The sequence below is a fragment of the Anneissia japonica genome, unplaced genomic scaffold (assembly GCF_011630105.1).
Source record: "Anneissia japonica isolate Jap-2015-1 unplaced genomic scaffold, ASM1163010v1 scaffold287978_len313048_cov192, whole genome shotgun sequence".
NCBI lineage: Eukaryota > Metazoa > Echinodermata > Crinoidea > Comatulida > Comatulidae > Anneissia > Anneissia japonica.
Window position 1 is genome coordinate 30,401 of NW_022753122.1, and position 23,750 is coordinate 54,150.

Below are 23,750 nucleotides of genomic sequence, written 5' to 3' on the forward strand. Positions count from 1 at the left end.
AGTGGTAGGGGAGGGGGTTGGAGAAGAATGGTGGGGGATTTATCTAATATCCTCAAAAATTTGTCTCCTTTATAACAGCATTCTTATCATGAAAATTATTATCATCCATCATACAGTATTATCATTTATTTATTTCTTTATTTATTTACAAACATATTTTACATGGATAACATTTTCATAAAAATTATGTTCTAACAAATGGTCCATGAAATAAATGTGAATCTATCAATTATAAATAACAAAATAAAATATTTTTGGATTTTTTACAATATCTAAATGAATTTATGCTATGTTTAAATATTACTGTAGTAATTAATTTGATTATACATAGAAAAATACAATTATTTTACCTTAAAGTATGATTTTATTTTGAATTTTTACAGTATATGAAGATTAATACAATATAAATTGTTATTAATTAAAAAGACTTATATACATAATAATTAGATTTATTTGATTATACATATAATAATATAATTATAAGTACGATTTTATTTATTTTATCATCATCATCTTTATCAACATTATTATTATTGTCATCACCGTCACAACCACCCATACTTTATCAACAGTCATCATCCTCATAATTATGATAATTATCATTTATCATCATTAATAGTTGTTATTTAAATCATTATTATCATTCCTATATCAATCAATCAGTATCATTACCAGATTCATTGTCATCATCATATTAAATCATATGTTGTTTTTTAATTCTTTTTTAATATCTTTATTCTTTTAATATATTTAATTAGAAAAGCAACGCTATACTCGAAAGTCCAACAGGTACGGGCAAAACCTTATGCCTTCTGTGCGCTTGTCTGGCGTGGAGACAATCTTACGTAGCAAACCATGAGTTGGAGAAATGTGTCGGTGACAGTAGGCCAGGCAATGAGTTTGCAAACACAATATCCGCGGAACTGAAAGAGGCGGCTGGGACATGGCAAGGATCGGCCGGAGGTATGTAACTAGAACTGACCGTCTTGTGGCTAATATAATCAGATTTTTGCAATAGAAAGTAGGAGCTGTGTGCATATTGGCTTTCCTTCGGGGTATCGACCGTGATTTCTGGGGTTTGAATCTCATTTTATTATTCATGTTTTTTTACATTTCTTAAATTAGGTGAGACTCGGCTATATTTGCGAACCTCACCGCATGCCAATAATGTTTTTGAATAATATTACAATTTTTTTGGCTTTTTAGCACACCCACTGAATGAAATTTTTTCTCGCTAACAAGTCAAATACCGTATATAATGTTATTTTTTTTTTTACAAAAGTTATCTTTTAAATGATAGTTTCGCATAAAAAGTTGTAAAACAGTCTTGTCTGATATTGATTGTATCTTCGTTTGATTTTCCTTACTTCCAGTAAATTATACTTATACATGTTTTTAGAACTCATGGTTCCTGCATAGTCATGCCCAGACTGTAAAATAAGGCTGGCGCAGGGAATATACCCCGACACCAAAATTAAGCCCAGAATTCCGTCTGTTCATTTTGAAAAATAATATTCTGGTATATTTTATTAAATCACCATGGCATAGTAAAATGTATTGAGATGATAATTACAAAAGTAGAAACTAAGCAAGTATACAATTAAAAAAAATTACATTATAAGTACATTATTGTAAATATTATTAATACAAAGAACAAGTATACAATTAAAAAAAATTACATTATTACTACATTATTGTAAATATTATTAATACAAAGAACAAAGAATACAAATATTATAAAACATCAATTGCACTTACGAAAACATTAAATTATTAAACTACAATACATATTACAAATATTGAAGAAAATCTATTGCACTTATGGAAACATAAAAATATTAAACTGTTCAATAAAAAGTTCAAGATGAAAAAGGAAAACACTTCAAAATTTTAAAATACATTTCATTAATTCAGATTATTTCAGACATACAAAAAAAAAAAACACACACACACAAAACAGAACAAAAAAGATTGAGACTTTGAAATTATGAACATTATGAAAAATATAAACAATATAAACAAGGGCAGTTAGATATTGATCACCATAGCTTGGACCAACACATTACAATTTTTAACTAATAAATATATATTATGGTGAACTGGAAGATCATTATTTATTTAATCAATCAATCAGTAATTTAATCTACTTGAATAGAAAATTTAAAAAGAAATAAAAAACCAATTAATTATTTTGTTTGAAGGTTTGCATGGCGAAGTATAATATATAATTAATGCTTGCGGTACACCACGTAGATAGTTCTGAAAAGACCTGTTGTTGTTGGTTGAGAATATCTCGACGTTTCGGTTGACTTGCTTCAACCGTCTTCAGGAGAATATATCTGATATTATTCTCCTGAAGACAATCATATATAGGGTCATATAGGGAAGAGGACTTGCGTAGTACCTACTAGTTGAACAGTTAAAGTAGTTCAAGATTCGCTTTTTTTCTAAGCTTCATGGTAGAGCTATTACTGTTCTCTTGGAACCATTTTGTTCTGAATTCTGTGTTTTTGTACACTTATGGGAATAGTTTCTACATAGATTTTCTCTCCGTTCCTTAATAGAGATGATACCAAGTATACTGAGAGCATTACTGTATGCTTCATAACTATTTCCTAAAATACATTTAACTACTCTTTTTTGGATTCTTTCAATTTCGTTTTCTTGGTGTATACTTAAACCAGCATTCCATACTGGGGTTGCATATTCGAGTATTGGTCTTAGATAATTCTTATAAACACAAGTTAGTTCAAATTTATTTAGTCCAGCTTTTTTAAGTTTTCTAATCATGAAATTTTTTTTACTGGCTCTGTTACATAGATCACTCACATGTGCATCCTATTTGAGATCAGATTGAAATGTAATACCTAAGAGCTTGGTACTACTAACAACTTCTAGTTGGTGGTTGCCTATCATGTATTGAGGGTTGGAAACAGCCTGCTGGCCAAAATGTACATTTAATACCTTACATTTTTAAGGGTTCAGTTTTAACAAGCTATCCTCGCTCAATTTTTGAAGGGAATCGAGGCTTGTTTGCAGTTTACTAGGATTTTTTATATGTCTGCATTCTCCTAATAATGGTCGATTTCCATCCAATTTCGCAGAAAATTAGGCCTTGGCCTATTTCTCAATAATACAATATATAAAAGCAGTAGTTATGATTCTGCACACTTATTTTTTTTTGCGATTTTTCACACAAATTTGCATTTTTTTTTTTGGGATAACATCCGCGCAATAAAATATACTACACAGTGAGTGTCATGTAAGAAGATGTTTATATTCAAGTGATTGAGAAGAAAATAGATGAATATAGTATTACAAATTAACTATTGTTTATATCATAAAAATGATAGGGGTATTTGCAAGTTATCCAAAGATTATCTATGCATCCAGGACACATTCTCAACTATCCCAGGTGGTGCAAGAATTGAAACAAACTTCATACAGGTGAGATGGTGGTGCTTAGGTGAGAAATTTTTTATAGTTTCGACATAAAAATAAAATTTTCTTTTTGGCGAACTAGCGCACCCTCTGCTGCAAAAAGCTGAAAACAAAATTTTATTTATTTTTTTTTCTGCCTGCCTCTGACGATCCTTAAAAATATAATTTTGCAAAACAAGAAATTAAAAGTCTCTCCTTAATTTCCTTGTTGTAAAAGATACATTGATTGATTGATTAGTCAAACATCTTTTTGCATCTATATTATCTACATTTCTTTCAGGCCGAAAGTATGCGTCCTTGGTTCTCGGGAACAGATGTGCATCCACCCACAGGTGATGAAACAGGAGAACAACATGGCCAAAGTTCACATGTGCCGCGCCAAGGTATCTGCGAGGACGTGTTATTACTACAACAACGTTGAAAGTGAGCTTATAGTCTGATGGTATTTCGTAGCAGAGTTTGCATTTAAATTTTTTCAGAGACAAAGAAAATAATTAATACTGGAGGATCAAAGAATGTTTGATGGTAACACCATAAATCCTTGAACAAGCGCCGCTTTCGAATAAGCGCCGCTCTCTAATTAGTACTGCACCAAACATGTTTTTTTTTTTTGCGCTTATTCGAGATATTCTATTTTGAATATGTGCCATGGTTCTTAATTGAGAGTACATATTTTTATGTTACACTTTGAGAAACAGGGTTTTAAATACAATGTATGCAGTGTTCAGATGAATAAATAACACAATGTAGGTGTTGATGATGATGATGTAGAGTCTTTTATAGGCCTATCAAACTACGGGGATATGTTAGATAGAAAGAACCATATGCCAATATTTTTTTAATAAGCACTGCTTTTGAATAATCGCCGCTCTTTAATAAGCTAGCTTATCCAAGGATTTACGGTAATAGTGGCTATAAACATTCAAAATTCTGCAAAATGAGTTCTTCCACACATAAATATACCACCTTACTGTAGTTTCAAGTGCGCAAGTCAAATTTCAGACAGTGTATGTTATACTACCTGCATTTTCTTAGTTTTAAGAATAACAAATATTTGTAAAAATTGGTGCAATATTTGGCTATATACCATCAATATCGACTGTATTAACTTCATATCAATGTGGACAATAGTATAATTCTTTGTCTCTATGCCTTGACCTTTGACATGGTCATGCACGTAAGAAACTGGGAAATGGCCTATTGCGGGAAAAAAAATTTATGAGGATACTAGTTAACCACCTTCAAATGGTGGTTGATCAAGAATGTGTTTTAATAGTAGACAAGAGGTCAAACTACTGTATAATACATCATTCAAGTCTTAGCTTTCACTTCTAAAAAAAAATACATGATTCTATCAACATGCACATGGTTGCACTTTTGGTAGATTTATTGTTATTTTATTGTGTACCGATACTAAGGCTTCTGCATTTCACTTCGAGTTGTTAGACAATTTTCTGTTCCACAGCTAGAATATTGTTCTTCTAGTCATCAGAGAAACTATTTTTTTTGTAATTTTCTCTGTTGATATGCAATTTTTTGAGGTAAATTCTCTAAGGTTAATAATAGATTTTGTTTTGTTTTTTTTTTTAATTTGCAGATAAGAAAACTGAGAAAGATTTTAATGATTCTATTCTGGATATTGAAGACCTTGTGAAATTTGGCCATAAGCACAAGTCAGCTATTTTGTTGTTGCTGTATTGTTGTTAATATTATTACTATTATTTATATTTGCTGCTGTTGCTGCTTCTGTTGTTATTATTATTATTATTATTATTATTATTATTATTAAAATTATTTATTATTGTTATTGATTTTATTATTAGCTTTATTATATTTATTACTACTATAACCACTACCATTGTTATTACTAATATTGTTATCTGTATAGAGGGTTTTCAATTCCCGTTATTTTGATAAAATAATTTAGTATATTATTATATTGATGCTTGCGGTACACCACGTAGATAGTTCTGAAAAGAAATGTTGTTGTTGGTTGAAAATATCTTAACATTTTGATTGAGTTGCTTCCATGTTTATATGTTTGGTCCATATAAGTATTTCACAGTTTTGGGATTTCTGTAGATATTTTTCTCCTGAAGACGAGCAACTTAATTGAAACGTCGATATTCCCAACTAACAAAAACAGTTCTTTTCAGAACTATCTATGTGGTTTACCACAAGCATTATTATATTATTACTTCGCATGCAAACCTTCAAACAATATTTTATGACATTATTATTTTTATGATTTGTATTTTACTATAATGTTTTGAAGATAACCCATTTACTTTTTCTATTCATATATGCCTTTTAAATGTCATTGCACATTAATATACTCGTTTATAAAAGGCAACGCTTGAAATAGAAATAGCAAATAATGATTGAAAAACAGGGGGTCGCACAAAATACAATTATTTTAGATTTTTAAAACCATGTTTGTTGTATGTGCGGATCGTCAATAATACATGAATTTTCTACTGCAATAAAACCACTAAATGTTAGTATGAATGAACACAGTTTTAAATACGGGGAAGTCAGATTTTTATGAACATTTTAAAACTCATAAAATGGTATTATTTGGAAGATTAGCATTGCATTTGACACCGTTTTAGCCAGTTAAATGCAGTATCAAGACCATAATAAAGCAGAAAGAGTAGGAATTTCAATAATGAACAGGGGACGGGGGTCGTTTCATACGCCTGACATACAAGAATCATTAAAAAATCTTCTGAAACTCGGCGGTCGTCTTATACGCGGGTCGCCTTATATGCGAGTATATACAGTGGGCTACAAAGACAGACATATTCTAAGAAATGTAATAATGTAGTCCTTAAATAATGTTTGCAACCATTTAATATCAGGACATGCCCGTATTACATTGCAAAGGAATTCCACACATCGGCTGATATCATATTTATGCCATATAACTACTTGCTGGATCCAAAGGTAAGCGTGTGTTTATTAAAATAAAAATTAAAATAAAACACTGATGAATTGTGATATAACAATATTAACAATTATATACTGTCAAATTTATAGAAAAGTACCCTGATTCTTATTTATTTACTTATTTCTCCATATTATTATGGGACTAAATAATACTGTTTATCATAATTAGTCTTACTGTCTTGTTTGCTGGAGTGTCAACGTAATCAATTTTATCGTCAGTGACCACCAAATATTATATATCCTGCAGAACGGTTAAAATTAATAATAATCATATGTGTGTAGATTTTCTGTTCATTTGTCCAGCCACAAGTTGTTACAAGGTTAGCTGTCACACCAAAGAAGTTTCATTCTAGAATATGACTCAGCTGTTAGCTGCTGTTAGCATTTTTAAAGCTAGGCTCCGGTTGGAAAACAATTTTGAAATTGCTGTATAACTTATTTTACTTGTACACAAAAGCGGTGTTTGATGAAAAACACAAGATTAATTTATGAGATACAGATTTTTGGATAATGAAAAACTGGGGGAAAAGGGGCGTAACCACCTTTTTTTTTTTCTACCTTTTCCCCCTGTTTTGAAATATTAAAAAAATCTGTATCTTATTAACTATTCTCGAGTTTTTTTTTGTCAAACACCCTTTTTGTGGTTTAAAAAATCAGTTCCTTCAACATATCAAGAGCCTACCTTTGAGGAAGTGTTAAACACTTGTTATTCCCACTTGTTTATTGTGTTTCATATCCGCTCAAGTAGATTAAAAAGAAATAACAAGGAAATAATGTTAGTTCATTAACCTTAATACTCTGCATCATTCTTGGTTTTTTTTTTTTTTGCAGTCGAGGAGAGCCCATGGAATAGATCTAAATAACAATGTGGTGATATTTGATGAAGCTCATAATGTTGTAAGATTTCTTTCTGTCTAGACAATCAAATTTTGTATGCCCATATATAGTCATGATGTGCCTATACATGGTCAAGATGTGATGTCATCATGACCATATACAGTATAGGCATGTCACATGTTTTTGTCAAATAAAATTTGATAGTCTCAGGACAGGGCCTTAAAATGTTATGAATTGTAGGAATACTTCTACTATTAGATTAATATTCTAATATTATTTATTATAGAGGTCTCCCTATTTTAGTCTTTTATTAGAACAATAATTATTATGAAGATAAAAGAATGTTCATTTAGGGCCACAGATAGGTGGAATTCAATTGGAGGGGTCCTTAAGAACATGGAGAACCTGTATTTTAATTATCATTCTTATAATTGTCACTTTAAATTATTATATTCCAGATATCCAACTGTTAATACATTTGGCTACCATAAACTACCCTAAGATGTAACCTATTATCCACTTAAAATTAGGTTTTAATAAAATGTTGTTGTGGTTAATTGAGAGTACATTACCAACGTGCTGTGATGTTTCGTATTATCAGGATACTTCTAGTAAACAACCAAATCTTTGCAGGTTATGAAATGCTAATATTGCAAGAAGTACTCTATGATAGACACTTGTGCAATGGAGTATCATTTAACACTTTTGTAATATGTGCCGCTCCTAAATAAATGCCTTTTTGGATTAAGTGCTATCACAGAAGCCTTCAACAATTGTATAAAGTTCTAGGAATTAATCAGAGTATAGTCAAATCTCAGTGAATGAAAAACCCACAGATGTACTTTGGTGTGGCAGATATTATTATATAAACCTCTTTGGGTCAGCTTAAAAATTTTGAACTTCGTTTAATGTAAACTCTAAATTATTTTTTTTACCATAACTACCTGTGCCTGTGTGTGTCTCTCCTTCGCTGACTGTCTTTAAGTCTTTGCTCAAATCCTATCTTTTTTCTTCATTTAAAATCTAAACGTTATTTCTTTTCTTTTGGTTTTGTATTCTTCCTTGTTTGTACACCTGGTCTGTGGTTTTATCCAGCGCATACAGTAGACCTGTTTGTATTATGTGCTTTGCAAAATCTCTCTTTAAAGACCTATTAAATAATAAATTATTGAACGAAATTTATTTTTAGGAAAAACTTTGCGAGGAATCAGCATCATTTGACTTCTCCTCTGTGGAACTAGCAAGCTGTATTCAAGAGGTCGGCGCACTTTTAGACAGGGTGATGGGATCCCAGAATGCACCACAACTATTCAATGCAGAAGGTGATTCAGGTGAGATTTTTTATAAAATAATTAATCTTACTGTTAGGCAAAAAAAAAAATGATTGTGTTGGCCATGCCCGACCAACACAAATTTTACCATCCATATTTCCATATTTTAGCTATTTTTTGTATCTTGACTGAACAATATTTTTTTATGAGCAAATAAGGCTGGAATAACCTTGCCAATTTAGAAGGCCAAGGCCTAGCCTATTTTGCTGGATGGTATGCGATGCGAATCCAAAATTGTTGTATTATTTGTGTATTATCTACTTTTTAGTTGTAAACACATTTTTGGTTACTGTATTAGAAAAAAAAAGTATTCCTACCGACCTACTTATTTTTTTGGATTTTCCCAAAACGTGGACAACACAAATTTTTTTTTTTGGCCTTATTTTTATTAATATTTTATACCTCATTGATTTTAATTTTAATTTAGGTTAATCAAACTTAACAACTGACCTATAATAACAGGGCCAAGAATATATGCGTGTATTCTACAAACACATGAAGTGGCACAAACGCACATGTTTACATATATTTACGCTATTGTTTTGTGGGACCTTAAACACAATATTCAACTGCGGGGTTTATCGGAAAAGTCCATTGTAATCTGACTCATATTCATTTAGTTTTTATTAAAATTGAATTTAATTTTCAGCCGAAGACTTTGACACTACAGCTTTAGCAGTTTTAAAGGGTATGTAGAACAGTTTTATTTTCACTTTTATATTTATTTCTGACGAAATATACATTTCAGTATAGAATATTTTTTGTATCAACAGATTTTACCATCTCTAAATCATAGGAATTATTATATCACCAAAAGGTGTTCTATCTGCCTGTGAAGTTGTAATAAATATAACTATATAAATATGTTGTAGCATAAAATGAAAATATACATATGAATTTACAAACTTTGCAAATTTTCCAAAAAATATTTAAAAATTAACATAAAGTGCTGATTATTTATTAGGATGGTTTGAACATGTCGTCCCACTGTTTTTAAAGGAAGATATTCATCAAATAATGTTTTTATTTTGAAATCACCCTTTGTTTGGTTATCTTATTTTATTGTCTTTTCAACTATCATTTTCAGCTCTTTTTATTAACCTGGAGTTAACACTACAGAAGATATGTGATTCAGGTGGGGAGAAAGGGGTGACCAAGCCAGGCAGGTAAGCCATGATGTAATTTAAGTATGCTGGTGTAACTGCATATACTATTCATCCATCATCTTTATCTTTAGTTGCAAAATAATATTAATGTTAAATTGTTAATCTTTTGCCACAATCACACTAAAATTAAAAAAGATTTTACAAAGACTGTGGATTAACATTCCAATGGGTAGATGTTACCACACTCCTGACTTGGATTTTTTGAGTCGGTTAGTTTTGCTGTTGGAAATGTTAAAAATAACTGAAGCGTGAAAACTATCAAGGGCACTAATCTATGACATTTAGTAACGCTAGAGTGACTCGGGAAGTTTGACCGAGACACATTTTTGCATTTGACTTGGTAAGTTTTACTGAGCACAATTCACCTGGTTTAACTATCTGCTCTTGGTAAGTTGCACCTGACTAATTATGTTAATGTTGTTAATAGGTTAAAAATTGTTCTTTGAAAATATGGCTCAAATTAGAGGGGTTTCGAATTGGAGGGTGCACGGTATTTGTATTATGCTGATAACGAAGAAGAGAAGTATGAAGTGAAAAAATGTTTATATTTATAATATTTTATAGGTATATATTGGAAGTGTTGAATGAAGTACATGTTACCATGGACACAAAAGATGAGCTGATTGAGTTGATTGAAAAGATAGTTACTAATTTAACAAGTAGTGAGTATTAACATAAACCTGCACAATTATTATTATTATTATTATTAATTATTATTATTATTATTTTAATGTAGGTTTTAGTAACATTATTATTGTTATTAAAGTTATTATTATTATTATTATTAATATCATTATTATTATTATTATTATATTATTATTATTATTTTAAGGTAGGTTTTAGTAACATTATTATTATTATTATTATTATTATTATAAGCCATCTTTTGAAAAATTATATTGATCATCTCATTAGTGCAATGCCATACCATTCAATTAATATAATAGATAGATTAGTACACAGGGCTGGGAAAAAAATATGTCTCAATAAAATTCCTCCAGCACTTAATTTTTATCTTTAAATTATATAACCCAACGGTTTATTTAAAAAAAAAATGTTTTCCCTGAAAATACCTCCGGGACATTCATTATATGCCTCCAACCACTGGTGGTCAAGCAGTCGCACACTTTTTCCAGCCATGCTATTATACAGGGATGCACTTTACAAGTACAGTACAGTTCTCCTTCTAATTGAAGACTCCTGCAATAAAGACTACTTTTCTGTGGTCCCAAATTAAGAATATCTTATTTGTTCTTTATTATTAGCGACTACAAAGCTGCTAAAGACCATGAAAGCTCTGGTCCCAAAAATGGTTTTGTAATTGGAGGGAAACCACGGTATTATTAATATTGAAAGTGATTTTTTAAGATTATAAAAGATGAAGGTTAATTTGCTGTACTGTATATTTAATTTCGCTTTTGTTAATATTTTAGATCAAACCGCATTTCAAAACAAAATTGCTGCACTTTCCAAGTTCAATGATATTCTAAATGTAAGTAAATTGGTCATATTCAATTTTGAAACTGTAACTTTGTATACACTATTATTTCATTTATTGATTTTGAATCTTAAACAACAATAAAGCCCACTCCTTAGGCTCAACCTCATGATGTGTTAAACAAGTACAGCGTATGTATCCTATGCATTTAAAAAAAAAAATTAAAACAGTTTTGAAGATATGCATTTACAGTAGGTAGATAATCAACTTATTCATGAAAATATTTGTTCATTTTTGAAACTTTTGGTCTAGTTTCACAAGCTTGTGATGTAGGTAACTTAAATTATAAACGGAAACTATCAAATCAGTATGGAAATTACTTCATATATAAACTAAAACCAAACACTGTAGTATAAACCTTTACAGATTTAGTATGGTGTGTTTATTGTAGATGAAATTATTAAACATTTATAGTCAAGTTTTGAGGACCAGATAGAAAGCAGATGTATTTTACTGGAAAAATTTATGAAAGAAATATCGGGTCCTAACGTCGCAATAACACTGGACTTTTTCCAGTAAAACTAACTGAGGCATGGTTAGTTTTACCATAATTAGTTCAGTGCAAACTTAACTCTCAGAAAAACTCACTGAGACGAGCACTTAGTTTAGCCGTGTAAAAGCATGTGTCTTTGAGCGATACTCAGTAGTGATATCACGAATTTGCACCCTCAATAATTGAATTTCAAGGCGTGGTTAGTTTATCATTTCTCGCTGGAAACTAACCTACTGAAAAAATCCAATTGCGGACAGCGATAAGGTGTACCCATTAGAATATTACCCACAGTTTCGGTAAAATCTTCCCTTTTTAAAATTCATTGCGATTGCAGCTTAAAGCCTTCTATTTTCTATAGGGTCTGAAATAACTTGCTTTATAAGTCAGTCACCCTGTTTTATATATATTTAAGCTATTTTATATAATCAAACTGCTTGTTGCAGTGACCATTTGCTCAGCAATACATTATCTGCGCGTGTGCATTATCTGCGCGTGTGCATTATCTGCGCGTGTGCATTAGCTGCGCGTGTGAGAATAATGTGCTAGTAGTAGTGTCCTTGGTAATACGCGCATTGGCACGCTTCGTGCAGCTTTTTGCTATATTATGAAGATGAATTAATAATTGATTGTGGTTGATGAAGTTTATTAGGAGCCATGAGTATATCAAAACATTTTCAATGTAAATAATGATAAAATTACAAAAATGACATGAAATTCTTAAGACTTAATAATCATTATTACTGATTTCACTTTCATTTAACAGATTGTTTTTTCAAGTCAGAAATCATCTAGTAATATGATGAATGATGGTGGTCTTTGTTATAAGGTATTTCATTGCATTTCGTTTCATTATTTATTCGATCATTCAAACGTTGTGCACATAACAGAAAGTTTACAAAAAAAACCCCTGAAATTTGGGGAGACCATGGTCAACTAAAGTGAACCAAATTACTGTAGTTAAGCCGGTTGATCCAACCCCAAATTCAATTACACGCACAAACATTACACAATGATAAAAAAACTGGAAATTAACAAGATCAATGCATAATACAGTGAAAATAATTAAATACCCTGCGAATCACTACACTTTTGATTGTTTCTTAGAATTGTTTATTTTAATTTAATATTTCGTTTTTAATTTAATGGGAAAGAATTGTTTTATTGTTTATTTAGTTATTAATACAAAACTGTTTCGTTAACGAGGAAATGGCAAGGAAATATTTTATTGTTGTAATTTTCAATTCTTAGCAAAGGAAGCAATTGTCCTCGGGTGAAGGCCAGTGACTTAGATACTGCTGGCACCTTGATAAAGATATTCACATCAACGCTATTTCAGCTTCTTTGTTGTGACTTGAGTGTAATGAATGTTTTGATTCATGTGTCAATCAAACTTGGTAACTGAACAATCAAAACAATTCCAGGAATATAGGCGTGTCCAACAAACACATATTGTGCCACAAACGCACTGGTTTACATACAATTTATGCTATTGCTTTGTGGGTTCTTAGCAACAGTATCCATGTGCTGAGGCAAAGCGGAAGAGTCCATTCTACTAGTGCAGCCTCCTTTTTAATGTTTTTAGACATTGGTAAGCCAAAGTCAATATTAACAACAGACTATCACAGTGGGTATTGTCTGCTGACTTTCAAAAAATAACAAAAAAACACATAATTACACCTTAGTGCAGTTAATTTTTCTATTTTTTTCTTTCATTTTCTACCTTTTCATAGGGCTTATTCGACTGGTTTATTTCGTTGAGTACAAATTTCTGAGCATTATTTTCATTCGACTGGTTCGTAAAATAGACTTCGTTGACAACGAAAATTAACGTAACCAGATTGCATTAATCAGCTTTAAGTTTATGTAACTATGCAGCCATTTTGTTTTGTCGAGTATTTACCAGTTTTCTATTCAACTGGTTGTCTTCGTTAAGTAGGATTTTACCACTGCGCAGGTGGGCGTGGTTTAACGAAGAACGACCAGTCGAATACGGCCATTTTAACCTGTCAGCTGCAGTCGTTCCTTTGAATATTTTCTTTTAATAAGGAAACTTCTACTGTGTAGGTATATTTTTTCTACCTTCCAGTAAATAGTATGGCCATTTTCATTGTATGGTATGTTGGTTACAGGTGCACATTAGGTATCCCGATCTGAAGCAGAAGAAATCAACTGTAGATTTTTGGGCAAGCAACAATGGATCTACTCCTGGTCAGAAAAAAGGTATGCAACATTTACAATTATATAATAACTTATATATAATATATTTTTTTCCATTGGCAACACTATCATTGGCAGATGGAAGAGGGGTTTGCCCCCCCCTCCCCCAAATCTGTCAAAAAAAAGAAATGGGGAAAAAAAGAAACTGGCCATCTAGGGGTGCCATAATTATATATTTTCTTACCTCAACTTTAACCATGATGAGGCTGATGTGGTCTAGACCTGGATCCTCCACTGAATATATTTATTTATTTATTTATTTATTTATTTACCTTGGGTGATCTCATCGGTTCAAAAAGCATTATTATCCTCCAGGGCCCAGCAACCCATACACCTCCCAAAACAGCTTGCTTTCCCCAGTCACACACACCCCCCTCCCACAAACACCCATTGAAAATGTACAAAGCAAAAAATCATGCTCAAATAGTTAAAACTCACCTTATTTTGGGACTCAGTGCCAGTTCCCCCTCACTTAATCATTTATCCCCCACCCACTTCACCTTCGCCCCTCCGCCACAGCCCGTCTTCTCAGCCCCTCCCCCTCCCATTTCTAGATTCAGAGATATGCTACTGTGTGAAACCTTTCTCAATTTCATTGTAGGATTTATATGTAGCTATTGGTGCTTCAGCCCTGGGTACAGCATGAAGGAGCTAGTAGCCCAGGGAGTGCGTTCCATCATACTCACAAGTGGTACTCTGTCACCACTAGACTCTTTTAAGTCAGAAATGCAAATGTAAGTAGGTCAGAGGTCAACATATATTCCATCTGATCAAAATTTTAATATAAAAATTGATTACTAAATAAACTAAAAGATTGAGAGATGTCATTTTTCATTATAGTACTAATATTCTAGACGTTTTTGAAAAAATAATACTAAGGTCAGAGGTAAAAATGTGATCTATGTGATTAAGAATTTAATTAAAAAAATTGACTAAATAAATTACAAGATTTAGATTAGCTTGAGGTCATATTTGTTATTTTTTATTTATTCTAGAGATTTCCCGATTCAACTGGAAAATCCACATGTCATTGAAAGGCATCAGATGAAGGTTGCCGTGGTTACTAAAGGAGTTGACGGAAAGGAACTAAACTCATCCTATAGGACTAGGTTTGACATGTCCTATATCATGTCGCTAGGCAACACAATTGGTATGAAATTTCTTCCGGTATAAATTCATTACGATTGTTAGTTTTAGTTTTTAGTACTTTCAGTTCACTGATGATGACTGTGTTATCATATTTTACCATAATTTAGTATTATCATTGTTAGTATGATATTAATTTTTATTACTTACAGTACATTCAAATTCTAATAAAATTTGTTTTAAAATCATCAAGTTTGTTTTTTGCAGTGAACTTTTGTAGAGTCGTTCCACATGGCCTACTTGTATTTTTCCCATCTTACCCTGTAATGACTAATTGCTATGAGAAGTGGCAAGAGAATGGTGTCGTATCTAGGATGGAACAGCACAAGCAATTGTTTATTGAGCCCAAGGGAAAAACAGACTTTGTAGAGGTAAAATTCTGGAATATTTGATTTTGTCAGTGATAGTAAACATCATCATAACTGAGCGGTTTTTGCGCAGCGATTGCGATTCTGCTACTCAGCCTTGAGGTTGGAGGTTGAATCCCTCGCTGTGCATTTCGCTTGTGCCCTCTTTGGCGAGGCACTTTACGGTTTTTCTTTCTCCATCCAGGAGTACAAGTGGGTACCTGGTATGTTCATACACAAAATGTGCTGATTACAGCTGCAAAGTTATGGAATTCTCCCCAGAGAGTATGTGTTGCATATGTGCTTGATATACATACATACATACATAACATCATTTGTATAGTGCTATTTCATGAAGATCAGAGTGCTCAAAGTGAGTGCCTGGCTTTGGGGTCTCTTTGCGTCTGAGCAGGCTGGTAAACCACTACCAGCTATTCTCATCTGTTCACAATGACCGGGGGTAATAATGTGAAGCACTTAGAGGCCTTGTTGACATTAAGCGCTATGTAAGTCTTAACATATTATTATTATTAAACAAGAGTGTTTTCTGAGGCTTAAAAACCTTGACATGAAGTCGTACACTGATTTTCCTACAAATTCTAACGTATTATTATACTATATCACTATCATCGTTGTTATCATCATTATGATTATTATCGTCATTTTTCATCTTCATCATGATCATGTTCATCATGATTATCATCATCATCACTATCATCATCATCGCTGTAATCCTCAATTTTATCCTCATTTATTATTTTAATTCATTTACAATTACTGTATAAAGTAAGCAAATATTGGATATATAAAATGATATACTATGAATGTCACTCCAAAATTTACAAGGCTATTTTATCCTCCGTTTTGCTTTTATTTAAGCATCATCTGGGATAATACATAATACAAAGAGACAAACTCTAATTATACAGTACAAGTTACCAGAAATCCTAATTAATATAATTATTTAAATGAGGCAGTTATCCAATCAGCAAAGTAGGTATCACAATGAGAAAAAAATAAAATAAATTGATGTATCTCAATGACATATTTTTTTCTGTAAGCTGCCTTTGTCATAAATTGTCAGTCATTTTATTTATTGTATTTTTTAATTTCATAGACTATAAATGGTTTCTACACTAAAGTACAAGACTCAACGCATGGAGCAGTGTTCTTTGCTGTTTGTAGAGGAAAGGTAAGTAAACCATATTAAAAGTAAATAAATAAATTTATTCTTTTGTCGAGTATAACAGATTTTGTTCAACATATTAATATGAAAATACAGCTCTGTTCTTTTTTAAAATAATATTTTACAAGGTTTCAGAAGGCTTGGATTTTGCCAACAACAACGGGAGAGCAGTGTTGATAACAGGCCTTCCGTTCCCCCCAAGAATGGATCCGAAAGTTATTCTGAAGATGCAGTACTTGGATGAGGTGAGGAGTCGCAACCGTCAGATGTTGAGTGGCCAGCAGTGGTATCGCCAACAGGCTTCCAGGGCGGTGAATCAAGCTATTGGCCGTGTCATTCGACACAAGCAAGATTATGGTGCTATCGTGTTATGTGACGTCAGGTTGAATAATGTTCTTTTGTTAATATGATATGATAAATGATTGTAATATTACAGTATTAATACAGGTCTCCCTTCAATTAAAGACCACTTTTTGGACTTGGTTTCCACGGTATTTAGCAGCTTCAGTATCTAATTAGAATAATAACATAAAGACATCTGTTAACTATAGGACCACAGAAAAGTGGTCTTTAATTGGAGGTCTTTAATTAGAGGGAGATTGTATCTTTTTCTTGTTTAAAGATATCTAAGTATAATAACAATAATAATTGGATAATAATAATAATAACTTTATTTGAAACAACGCTTTTAAAACAGCGGCACACGCTGTTGCGGTGTGTTTGTAAGAGTAACATCATACAATACAAAATAAAACCAGACATTATATAAAATTTTAAAAAATTGCACAAATGTTGGGTGTTTGGAGTGGTGCTGAACTTGGTGGTTTAAGATGCTTGCCTTCTAATGCCAGGGTCCTGGATTCAATTCATGTGACAACAAGACTTTCTCTCACGGCTAAACACAACTCCACTCCCTAAGCCTCAGTAAGAGACTTACTACAGTGTTTTCCATCCTGTAATTGGTGATCTACTAGCTGTTGGATGCGAATGACACACTGTTTTCTTACTTTGAAGAATAGTTTCATTGACATGACAGTAACCTTCAAGAACAAATTGATTTTTCAGTGAAAATGGTATCACTCACAGTTCTCTTATTAGTATTGCCAATCTTAAGTTATTATTAGTAATATAATAATAAGGGTTATGACAATGATAATAATAATAATGATGTCATAACAATAGTAAATCATGATAATGATGTAATGCTTTATTATAGGTTCACACAAACAGAATCAAAGGCCCAGCTCCCCTCTTGGGTGCGTCCCTATGTGAAGGTGTATGAGCAGTTTGGGCAAGCCTTTAGGGATATTAACAACTTCTTCAAAGTAGCAGTAAAGACTGTAAGTTATAAGAATAATAAAGTGATCATTTTTAATATGTTTACTGCCAGACCTTTTTTTAGGTTTTGTCCCATGTGCGAAAACAAGTGTTGTACCAACGTATTTTCTTGAAATGTTATCAAGTCACATACCATCAAAATGGTGTGTCTAATAAATTGGTGGGAAAATATTAGGGGGCGAGTAAACTCGTCGCTGACAATGGGACGGTACTTTCTATTGCCTCTGCCAGGTGCGAGTTTTCTCATCCGCTTTTGCATGGGTTGCTATATAGTCAGAGGATTCCCCCCCCCCCCTTCAATCTTTTGTACTGCTGGCAAGATATTACAACAAACATATGTACGTTATTTGTACGTTATCATCTACGTGTATCTTTCCCGAACTATAGTATCAGCCATTAAGCCTGTGGCTCTGCAATGTATAACAATGAAGTAATAAACACTAGAATGTTACTCAGGTTTCGACAAGTATAGTCATCCCTAGCGCCCACAGCAACACATTGTGAGACAAGTGTACTCGTGGCTGGTAGCGCAAGTGTTAAGAGTGACACTGAAAGGAGGGTGTACTGATACCTGAGCTGGTAAAATAAGTGATCTGAATGTCTTGTTAGTTTCCTTTTGGTCCCATAAGGACATGTTATACTTTTGACTAATTGATTTGAATGATACCAAATTGATTAGCAAAGAGTATGAAATATAGATTAATGAGCATGATCACTTGAAAAGTAACAAAAGGAATGGTAGAGGGAAGGTTAGTAAAAGATGAGGGGATTCCTTTGGGAAATATGTTCATACACTAATGGATTTATAGGTCACTGATTTACATTAGTGCTCTAAAAAAATTACACTAATTCAGGGTTGTAGCTATAGAATAACTAAGGGTGGGTGATAGACGTTTAAGAGTGGGTGAGTGATAACATTGGTAAACTTTAAATAAGAGTGGATTTAATGATGGAAAAGTTGGTTATTAAGGGTGGGTGGAGGGCCATGAAATTAGCTTGAAACTGGGTGGAATACTTCAAGGCTGGGTGACCGTGCACACCTCCACCCACCATAACTCACATCCCTACTAATTACTAATTGCTTTATTACTGTCTTGAGTGCTGCCTGCCTTTCCTTGACTAAAGCAGCTACATTACTATAATTTTTTTTATGATGATTTTACACATCATGTCACATATTTATTAAACAATTGTTTGTTCTAGCTTCCAAAACCAGAACTAAAAGCATTGCCTCCCCCAGTTGATGAACCAAGCAACAGGATGGTTCAGGAACCACTGCGAAAGCCATCCACTACAAGTTTGGCCAAAGCCAGCAACATGGATTCCCTTGTACCTAGCCTGAAGAAAGATGAAGGTAAAATATATAAATATAAATATTTTACATAGCTGTGTTGATTACAAAAATCTTCAAAAATGTTTACTGTGTTGTAGAGTTATAAATTTGAACAATATAATTGCTTAGAAGCATAGTACCACTCTGAGTATTGACTTTTTGATATGTAGCATTGAATGCTTGGCTGTATGTTTAGAATGCTAGTGCATAAAATCAGAAGATAATGCAAATCTAAAAGTTAAAATTTATTGTTTTTGTTAATCTAATTGAAATATTATTTCTAAGTATACTTGGTTAGTGCTCTGCTCATAGAGAATTTCCAGGTACAGTACTGTATGTTAAATTTGGTATTGATCCATTAATAGCCAGGCTTCTCTAGAGGCTAGCTTCTAAATATCATTGTAGATTATTTAGTTCATAGATTTTATAAAAAATTGGGTGTTGTAAATATTAAGGGGCAGGTTTTTAGTAGTTTCACTTTTCTTGCCAGTGTCTGATGCCTGTTTACAAAACATGTATGGAGATGCTGCACCTTGTAATTCCAAGGCAAAAGGGCTTCTGCAAGCACTCAATCAGGCAGAGGTAAGCGGACTACAACTTCATGTTTCAGTTTTGGTTGTGGCCCATTGCAACCTAGCCCATTACCACCTGGTCTTTTGCCATCCAACCTATGGCCACCCAGCCTTTAGCTACCAGGCTTTTGGCCACCCGGCAATTTACCACCTAGGCCCGTTGCCACTCACCAGTTTACCACATAAGCCCATTGCCACCTTGCGTATTATCACATGCATCTTGCCATCATAGGCAAGATGCCAAAATAAATACAATGTTAGAGTTAATAATGTCATTATTATTTGTATTGAAGATTTTTAATTATTTTATTAATGGCTTTAAATATTGTTTTCTTCATAGAACACTAAAACTGGTGAAGATGTGCCCTCCTGTAGCCTGTGGGTAGGTTTTATGATTCATTTATTTATTTATTAATAATCTTTTGATATAAATGAGCTGGAACAATTGTTGCTGAACAAAAGTGTTTTGTTTTGTGGATTGCCTTCATTCTTACTCATCCATTTTATTTTTCTTCTTTTCCTGCTAACTTCTCAACAGGTCTCTGTCCTCTGCTTTTTTCAGTTTGTTTTTCTGAATTTAATCTTTTATTACAAAAGCTGTTAAATATTTGCCTTTTTCTTCCAGTGCCCTTCAAAAACTGATGCTTCAGAGAGGAGTGGTAATGAAAATAAAAAGAGAAAGAAAATTGTAATAGTAAATGTATGTATAGTGTGAATATAAACTCTAAAAATAATTATGAAGATTAGGAATAGAGATGACCTTATTAAAAATAATTAATTTAATAGTTCATTTAATATATATTTAAAAAATGACATATACAATTAGAATTGAAATTGTAAAATGTAGTATACATCTCGTTCATTAAAAACATTGAAAATATAGATTCAGTATTTTGATTACTTATTTTTAAATTTCATATATTAACTTTCAACAACAGGTTTTAAATTGTTTTACATACTTATAATATATATTATCTTTTCAATTTTAATGTATTTAAAAAAATTTTTTTTTTTTTTTGCTTCTTTCCTAATCTGATAATAATATCAATTTCTCTTTGTGTATATATTTTATTACTTTAGAAACCAACAAAAAATGTATCTGTTAATAAAAATCATGACCAAGTGAGTGCATCGGTCTCCACAGCACAGAGCTATATCAATCGAGTAAGTTCAAAACACCCTGTGATTTCATGTCTCTGATTTAAAAATCGGGGGAAAAAAATCTTTTTCAGTTAATTTTAGTTGAAAGTACTCAAGATCTCAACTTCTTAATCTTCATAATGCAATGGTAGTTAGATTTATAAAGCTCTTTATACTAAAATATTCTCAAAGCCTCGAGGTGTGGACAGCTCTTACAGTAACTTGCTTCTCCCCTAAAGGGTCTTTCCATGTCTGAGCTACCCGGTGTACTGGTACTAGCTACTCTTGTCTGTCCACAACATGAGCTGAATGGAAAAGTACACTGGGGCAACTCCCTATTTATCTCGAAAAATGTAATGGGTTCTTTAGTCACATAGCCAAATTGTGTAAACTGGGCCTACGGTTTAAATAGTACTTATCCGAGAAGACTTGGTCCACCACCAGAACCATAGATGAACGTGCTGTTCGAATCAGCGCTGATACTTTGGCTGTACGTTTCAGCAAACTGCCTTAACTGCTTGGCCATCCAGCTCGCATACTGGGTCCAGTGGGAGACCATTACTTTGCTACTAAATAGATAAAATGTAACTATTGTGTGCGTACTGATCCATGACTTGTCTTTGGCTCTTGGTTAAATGGTATGTTAATCTAGTTTCTACTTTTAGTTACTGTACACTGCAGTTAAGTGGCTCTGTTTTATAATCCAGTGTGAAATGGAATATGTGTGATTACTGCCCTCTATGTCTATATTTTTTATACATTTATTTCTTTTTTTTATGAAGGTTTATTCTTTGTTACAGGTGCACCAAGCTCTTAACAAGGAAAATTATAAGCAATTTGCAAAACAACTCCAGCAGTATAAGAAGGTAAGGAACATAGTGTCAAAATAATAAAAAATTGTAAAAACATCTTCACCTTAATAGAACTTTCAGTTGAATTGTCCATTCTCTTATTGGCAAATAACCGTTAGATGACAATTATGAGGTAGATGTAAAAAAGGATTACTTTACTTTATTATTTGTATTTTTTATATTTGTTTAATAATAATGTAAAATTCTGGAGTACAATTGCCCTTTGTCGATCTTTCAATATTTCGATTTTATATTTTATCTTGTCATAGGAGGAGGATTTTTGTGACTTAATTTCAACGTTAGCAACTCTATTTACCAATGACGAGAGTCAGTTTCCGCTCTTTCGAGGTAAGATGACTCCTGGTCAAGATCGAGAGTGAACAAGCATCATTCTTCTTGGTCAAATTACCTAAGAAGCCATGTTTAACCAAGCAAACGTTGACTAGGAAGAATAACCAACATGTTTTCCCAAACAGAAAAGTCCAATGTGAGTGGTGCAACTTGGGGGAATCTGCGTGCTTGCTGCTACTACGCACTGCTGAACTTAGCACAATTAGACTGACCATATATGCATGCGAAAATCCTGTCGTTTAGCCACATATTTGGTAACACCTACTCCATTTTAAAATCCAAAATAAAAGTGCAAAAAGCGTTTAAATACTGTTAAATGGGAAAGAAATTCTTGGGCTTTAAGGCTAATTGTATGGCACCCACAAGTTGGAATTATAAACATTGTGGATGACATTATAAGTTAGTCAGTCTAATGTTTTAAATACTTATTTATATAAATAATGTGCTATAATTTTAAACGTGCTTTATCCTTCTTTAGATTTTTACAAGTTTGTGAAACCTCATCATAAGAAACGATTTTCTGAGACTTGTTTAAACCTGACAGCATTGTCGTGTAACTACAAGCCAGAACACAGCTTGAAGATTAACAGAAGTGGAGAATCCAGTGCTCAAGGTAATTGAATTTTTTTTTAAAAAGAAGGTGATTTAAAGCTAAGTAAAAATGTGACCTTCGAAACCCCTAAATTGTCATAGTTACCGGGGCATTTGGCCCCTAGACCATTTCAGAGAGATTTTGAGTGGCGCACTACAACACCCAGTTACGCTCTCGTCTGGCACAGTGGCCCTTGTCGGACAAACCTTGGCGCCACCTCTGTTGAGTTTCTTAGTGTTTTTTTATGGGAGGAACACTGTTGATTGTTGTTGCTGCTCCCAGCGTCCTAAATTTCGATGATAACTTCATTAATCTTTAGTTTTCTGTTAAGATTCATTGTTAATTGTGGCTGTTGCCACACTGAATGAAATAAAAATATATAAGACCAAAGTAAGTAATATTGCAAACCAAATCCAACTATATGTTTTTTAGATGGCAACAAAGAAAAGAGACGAAAACTTGACAATGACCAATTGGATAAAGCAGCATCATAGTTGCCTTGATGTTCCAGACATCCCAAAAGGCGAGAGTGCGGCAGAAGTTCAATACCAGTGCACTAAGATGTGAAGAAGATGCAACTCACCAGATATTAGATAAAGCTGTGCAATAGGCATTTTGCAAGGTGAAAGTGGAAGATTTGAAATAACAAATAATTATTTTGGTAATGCATTTTAATACTTGACTGAAAAAAAAATGTTAATTGTATATATAAAACAATGACAGAATATGCCTTTAAAGAATATTTATTCATGAAAACCCTATTGCTTAAAACCAGCATTTGTCAATAGTAACAGATTTCAATAAAAAAAAAAAAAAAAAAAGCTCTAAAGTACTGTATTTTTTTGTTCAGAATTGCACATCCCTAGTTTTCTATTTTTATATATATAGTGTACCGTAAGTACCTGAACCACTTTAAAGATTGCACACTATAATATATATTTAACCCCAATAAATAATTTTAT

General features: G+C 32.5%; 1 protein-coding gene across 1 annotated transcript in view; it reads left to right on the forward strand.

Annotated features, from left to right (window-relative positions):
* The window catches only part of LOC117122715 (regulator of telomere elongation helicase 1-like), a 24,355-nt gene extending 755 nt beyond the window's left edge, over positions 1 to 23,600 (forward strand). The window contains exons 3-30 of the mRNA XM_033268412.1: positions 759 to 963; positions 3,354 to 3,447; positions 3,722 to 3,864; positions 5,039 to 5,114; positions 6,303 to 6,387; positions 7,222 to 7,287; positions 8,417 to 8,558; positions 9,208 to 9,246; positions 9,646 to 9,724; positions 10,289 to 10,386; positions 11,158 to 11,216; positions 12,479 to 12,541; positions 13,845 to 13,935; positions 14,534 to 14,666; positions 14,928 to 15,082; positions 15,286 to 15,449; positions 16,543 to 16,617; positions 16,740 to 16,993; positions 17,828 to 17,951; positions 19,153 to 19,303; positions 19,773 to 19,864; positions 20,195 to 20,236; positions 20,480 to 20,554; positions 20,935 to 21,018; positions 21,795 to 21,860; positions 22,115 to 22,193; positions 22,675 to 22,809; positions 23,221 to 23,600. Of these exons, the coding sequence (XP_033124303.1) occupies positions 759 to 963; positions 3,354 to 3,447; positions 3,722 to 3,864; positions 5,039 to 5,114; positions 6,303 to 6,387; positions 7,222 to 7,287; positions 8,417 to 8,558; positions 9,208 to 9,246; positions 9,646 to 9,724; positions 10,289 to 10,386; positions 11,158 to 11,216; positions 12,479 to 12,541; positions 13,845 to 13,935; positions 14,534 to 14,666; positions 14,928 to 15,082; positions 15,286 to 15,449; positions 16,543 to 16,617; positions 16,740 to 16,993; positions 17,828 to 17,951; positions 19,153 to 19,303; positions 19,773 to 19,864; positions 20,195 to 20,236; positions 20,480 to 20,554; positions 20,935 to 21,018; positions 21,795 to 21,860; positions 22,115 to 22,193; positions 22,675 to 22,809; positions 23,221 to 23,282 (2,931 nt within the window). The 3' untranslated portion in view covers positions 23,283 to 23,600. The remainder of the gene's footprint in view (positions 1 to 758; positions 964 to 3,353; positions 3,448 to 3,721; positions 3,865 to 5,038; positions 5,115 to 6,302; positions 6,388 to 7,221; positions 7,288 to 8,416; positions 8,559 to 9,207; positions 9,247 to 9,645; positions 9,725 to 10,288; positions 10,387 to 11,157; positions 11,217 to 12,478; positions 12,542 to 13,844; positions 13,936 to 14,533; positions 14,667 to 14,927; positions 15,083 to 15,285; positions 15,450 to 16,542; positions 16,618 to 16,739; positions 16,994 to 17,827; positions 17,952 to 19,152; positions 19,304 to 19,772; positions 19,865 to 20,194; positions 20,237 to 20,479; positions 20,555 to 20,934; positions 21,019 to 21,794; positions 21,861 to 22,114; positions 22,194 to 22,674; positions 22,810 to 23,220) is intronic.
* Positions 23,601 to 23,750: the final 150 nt, after the last annotated feature.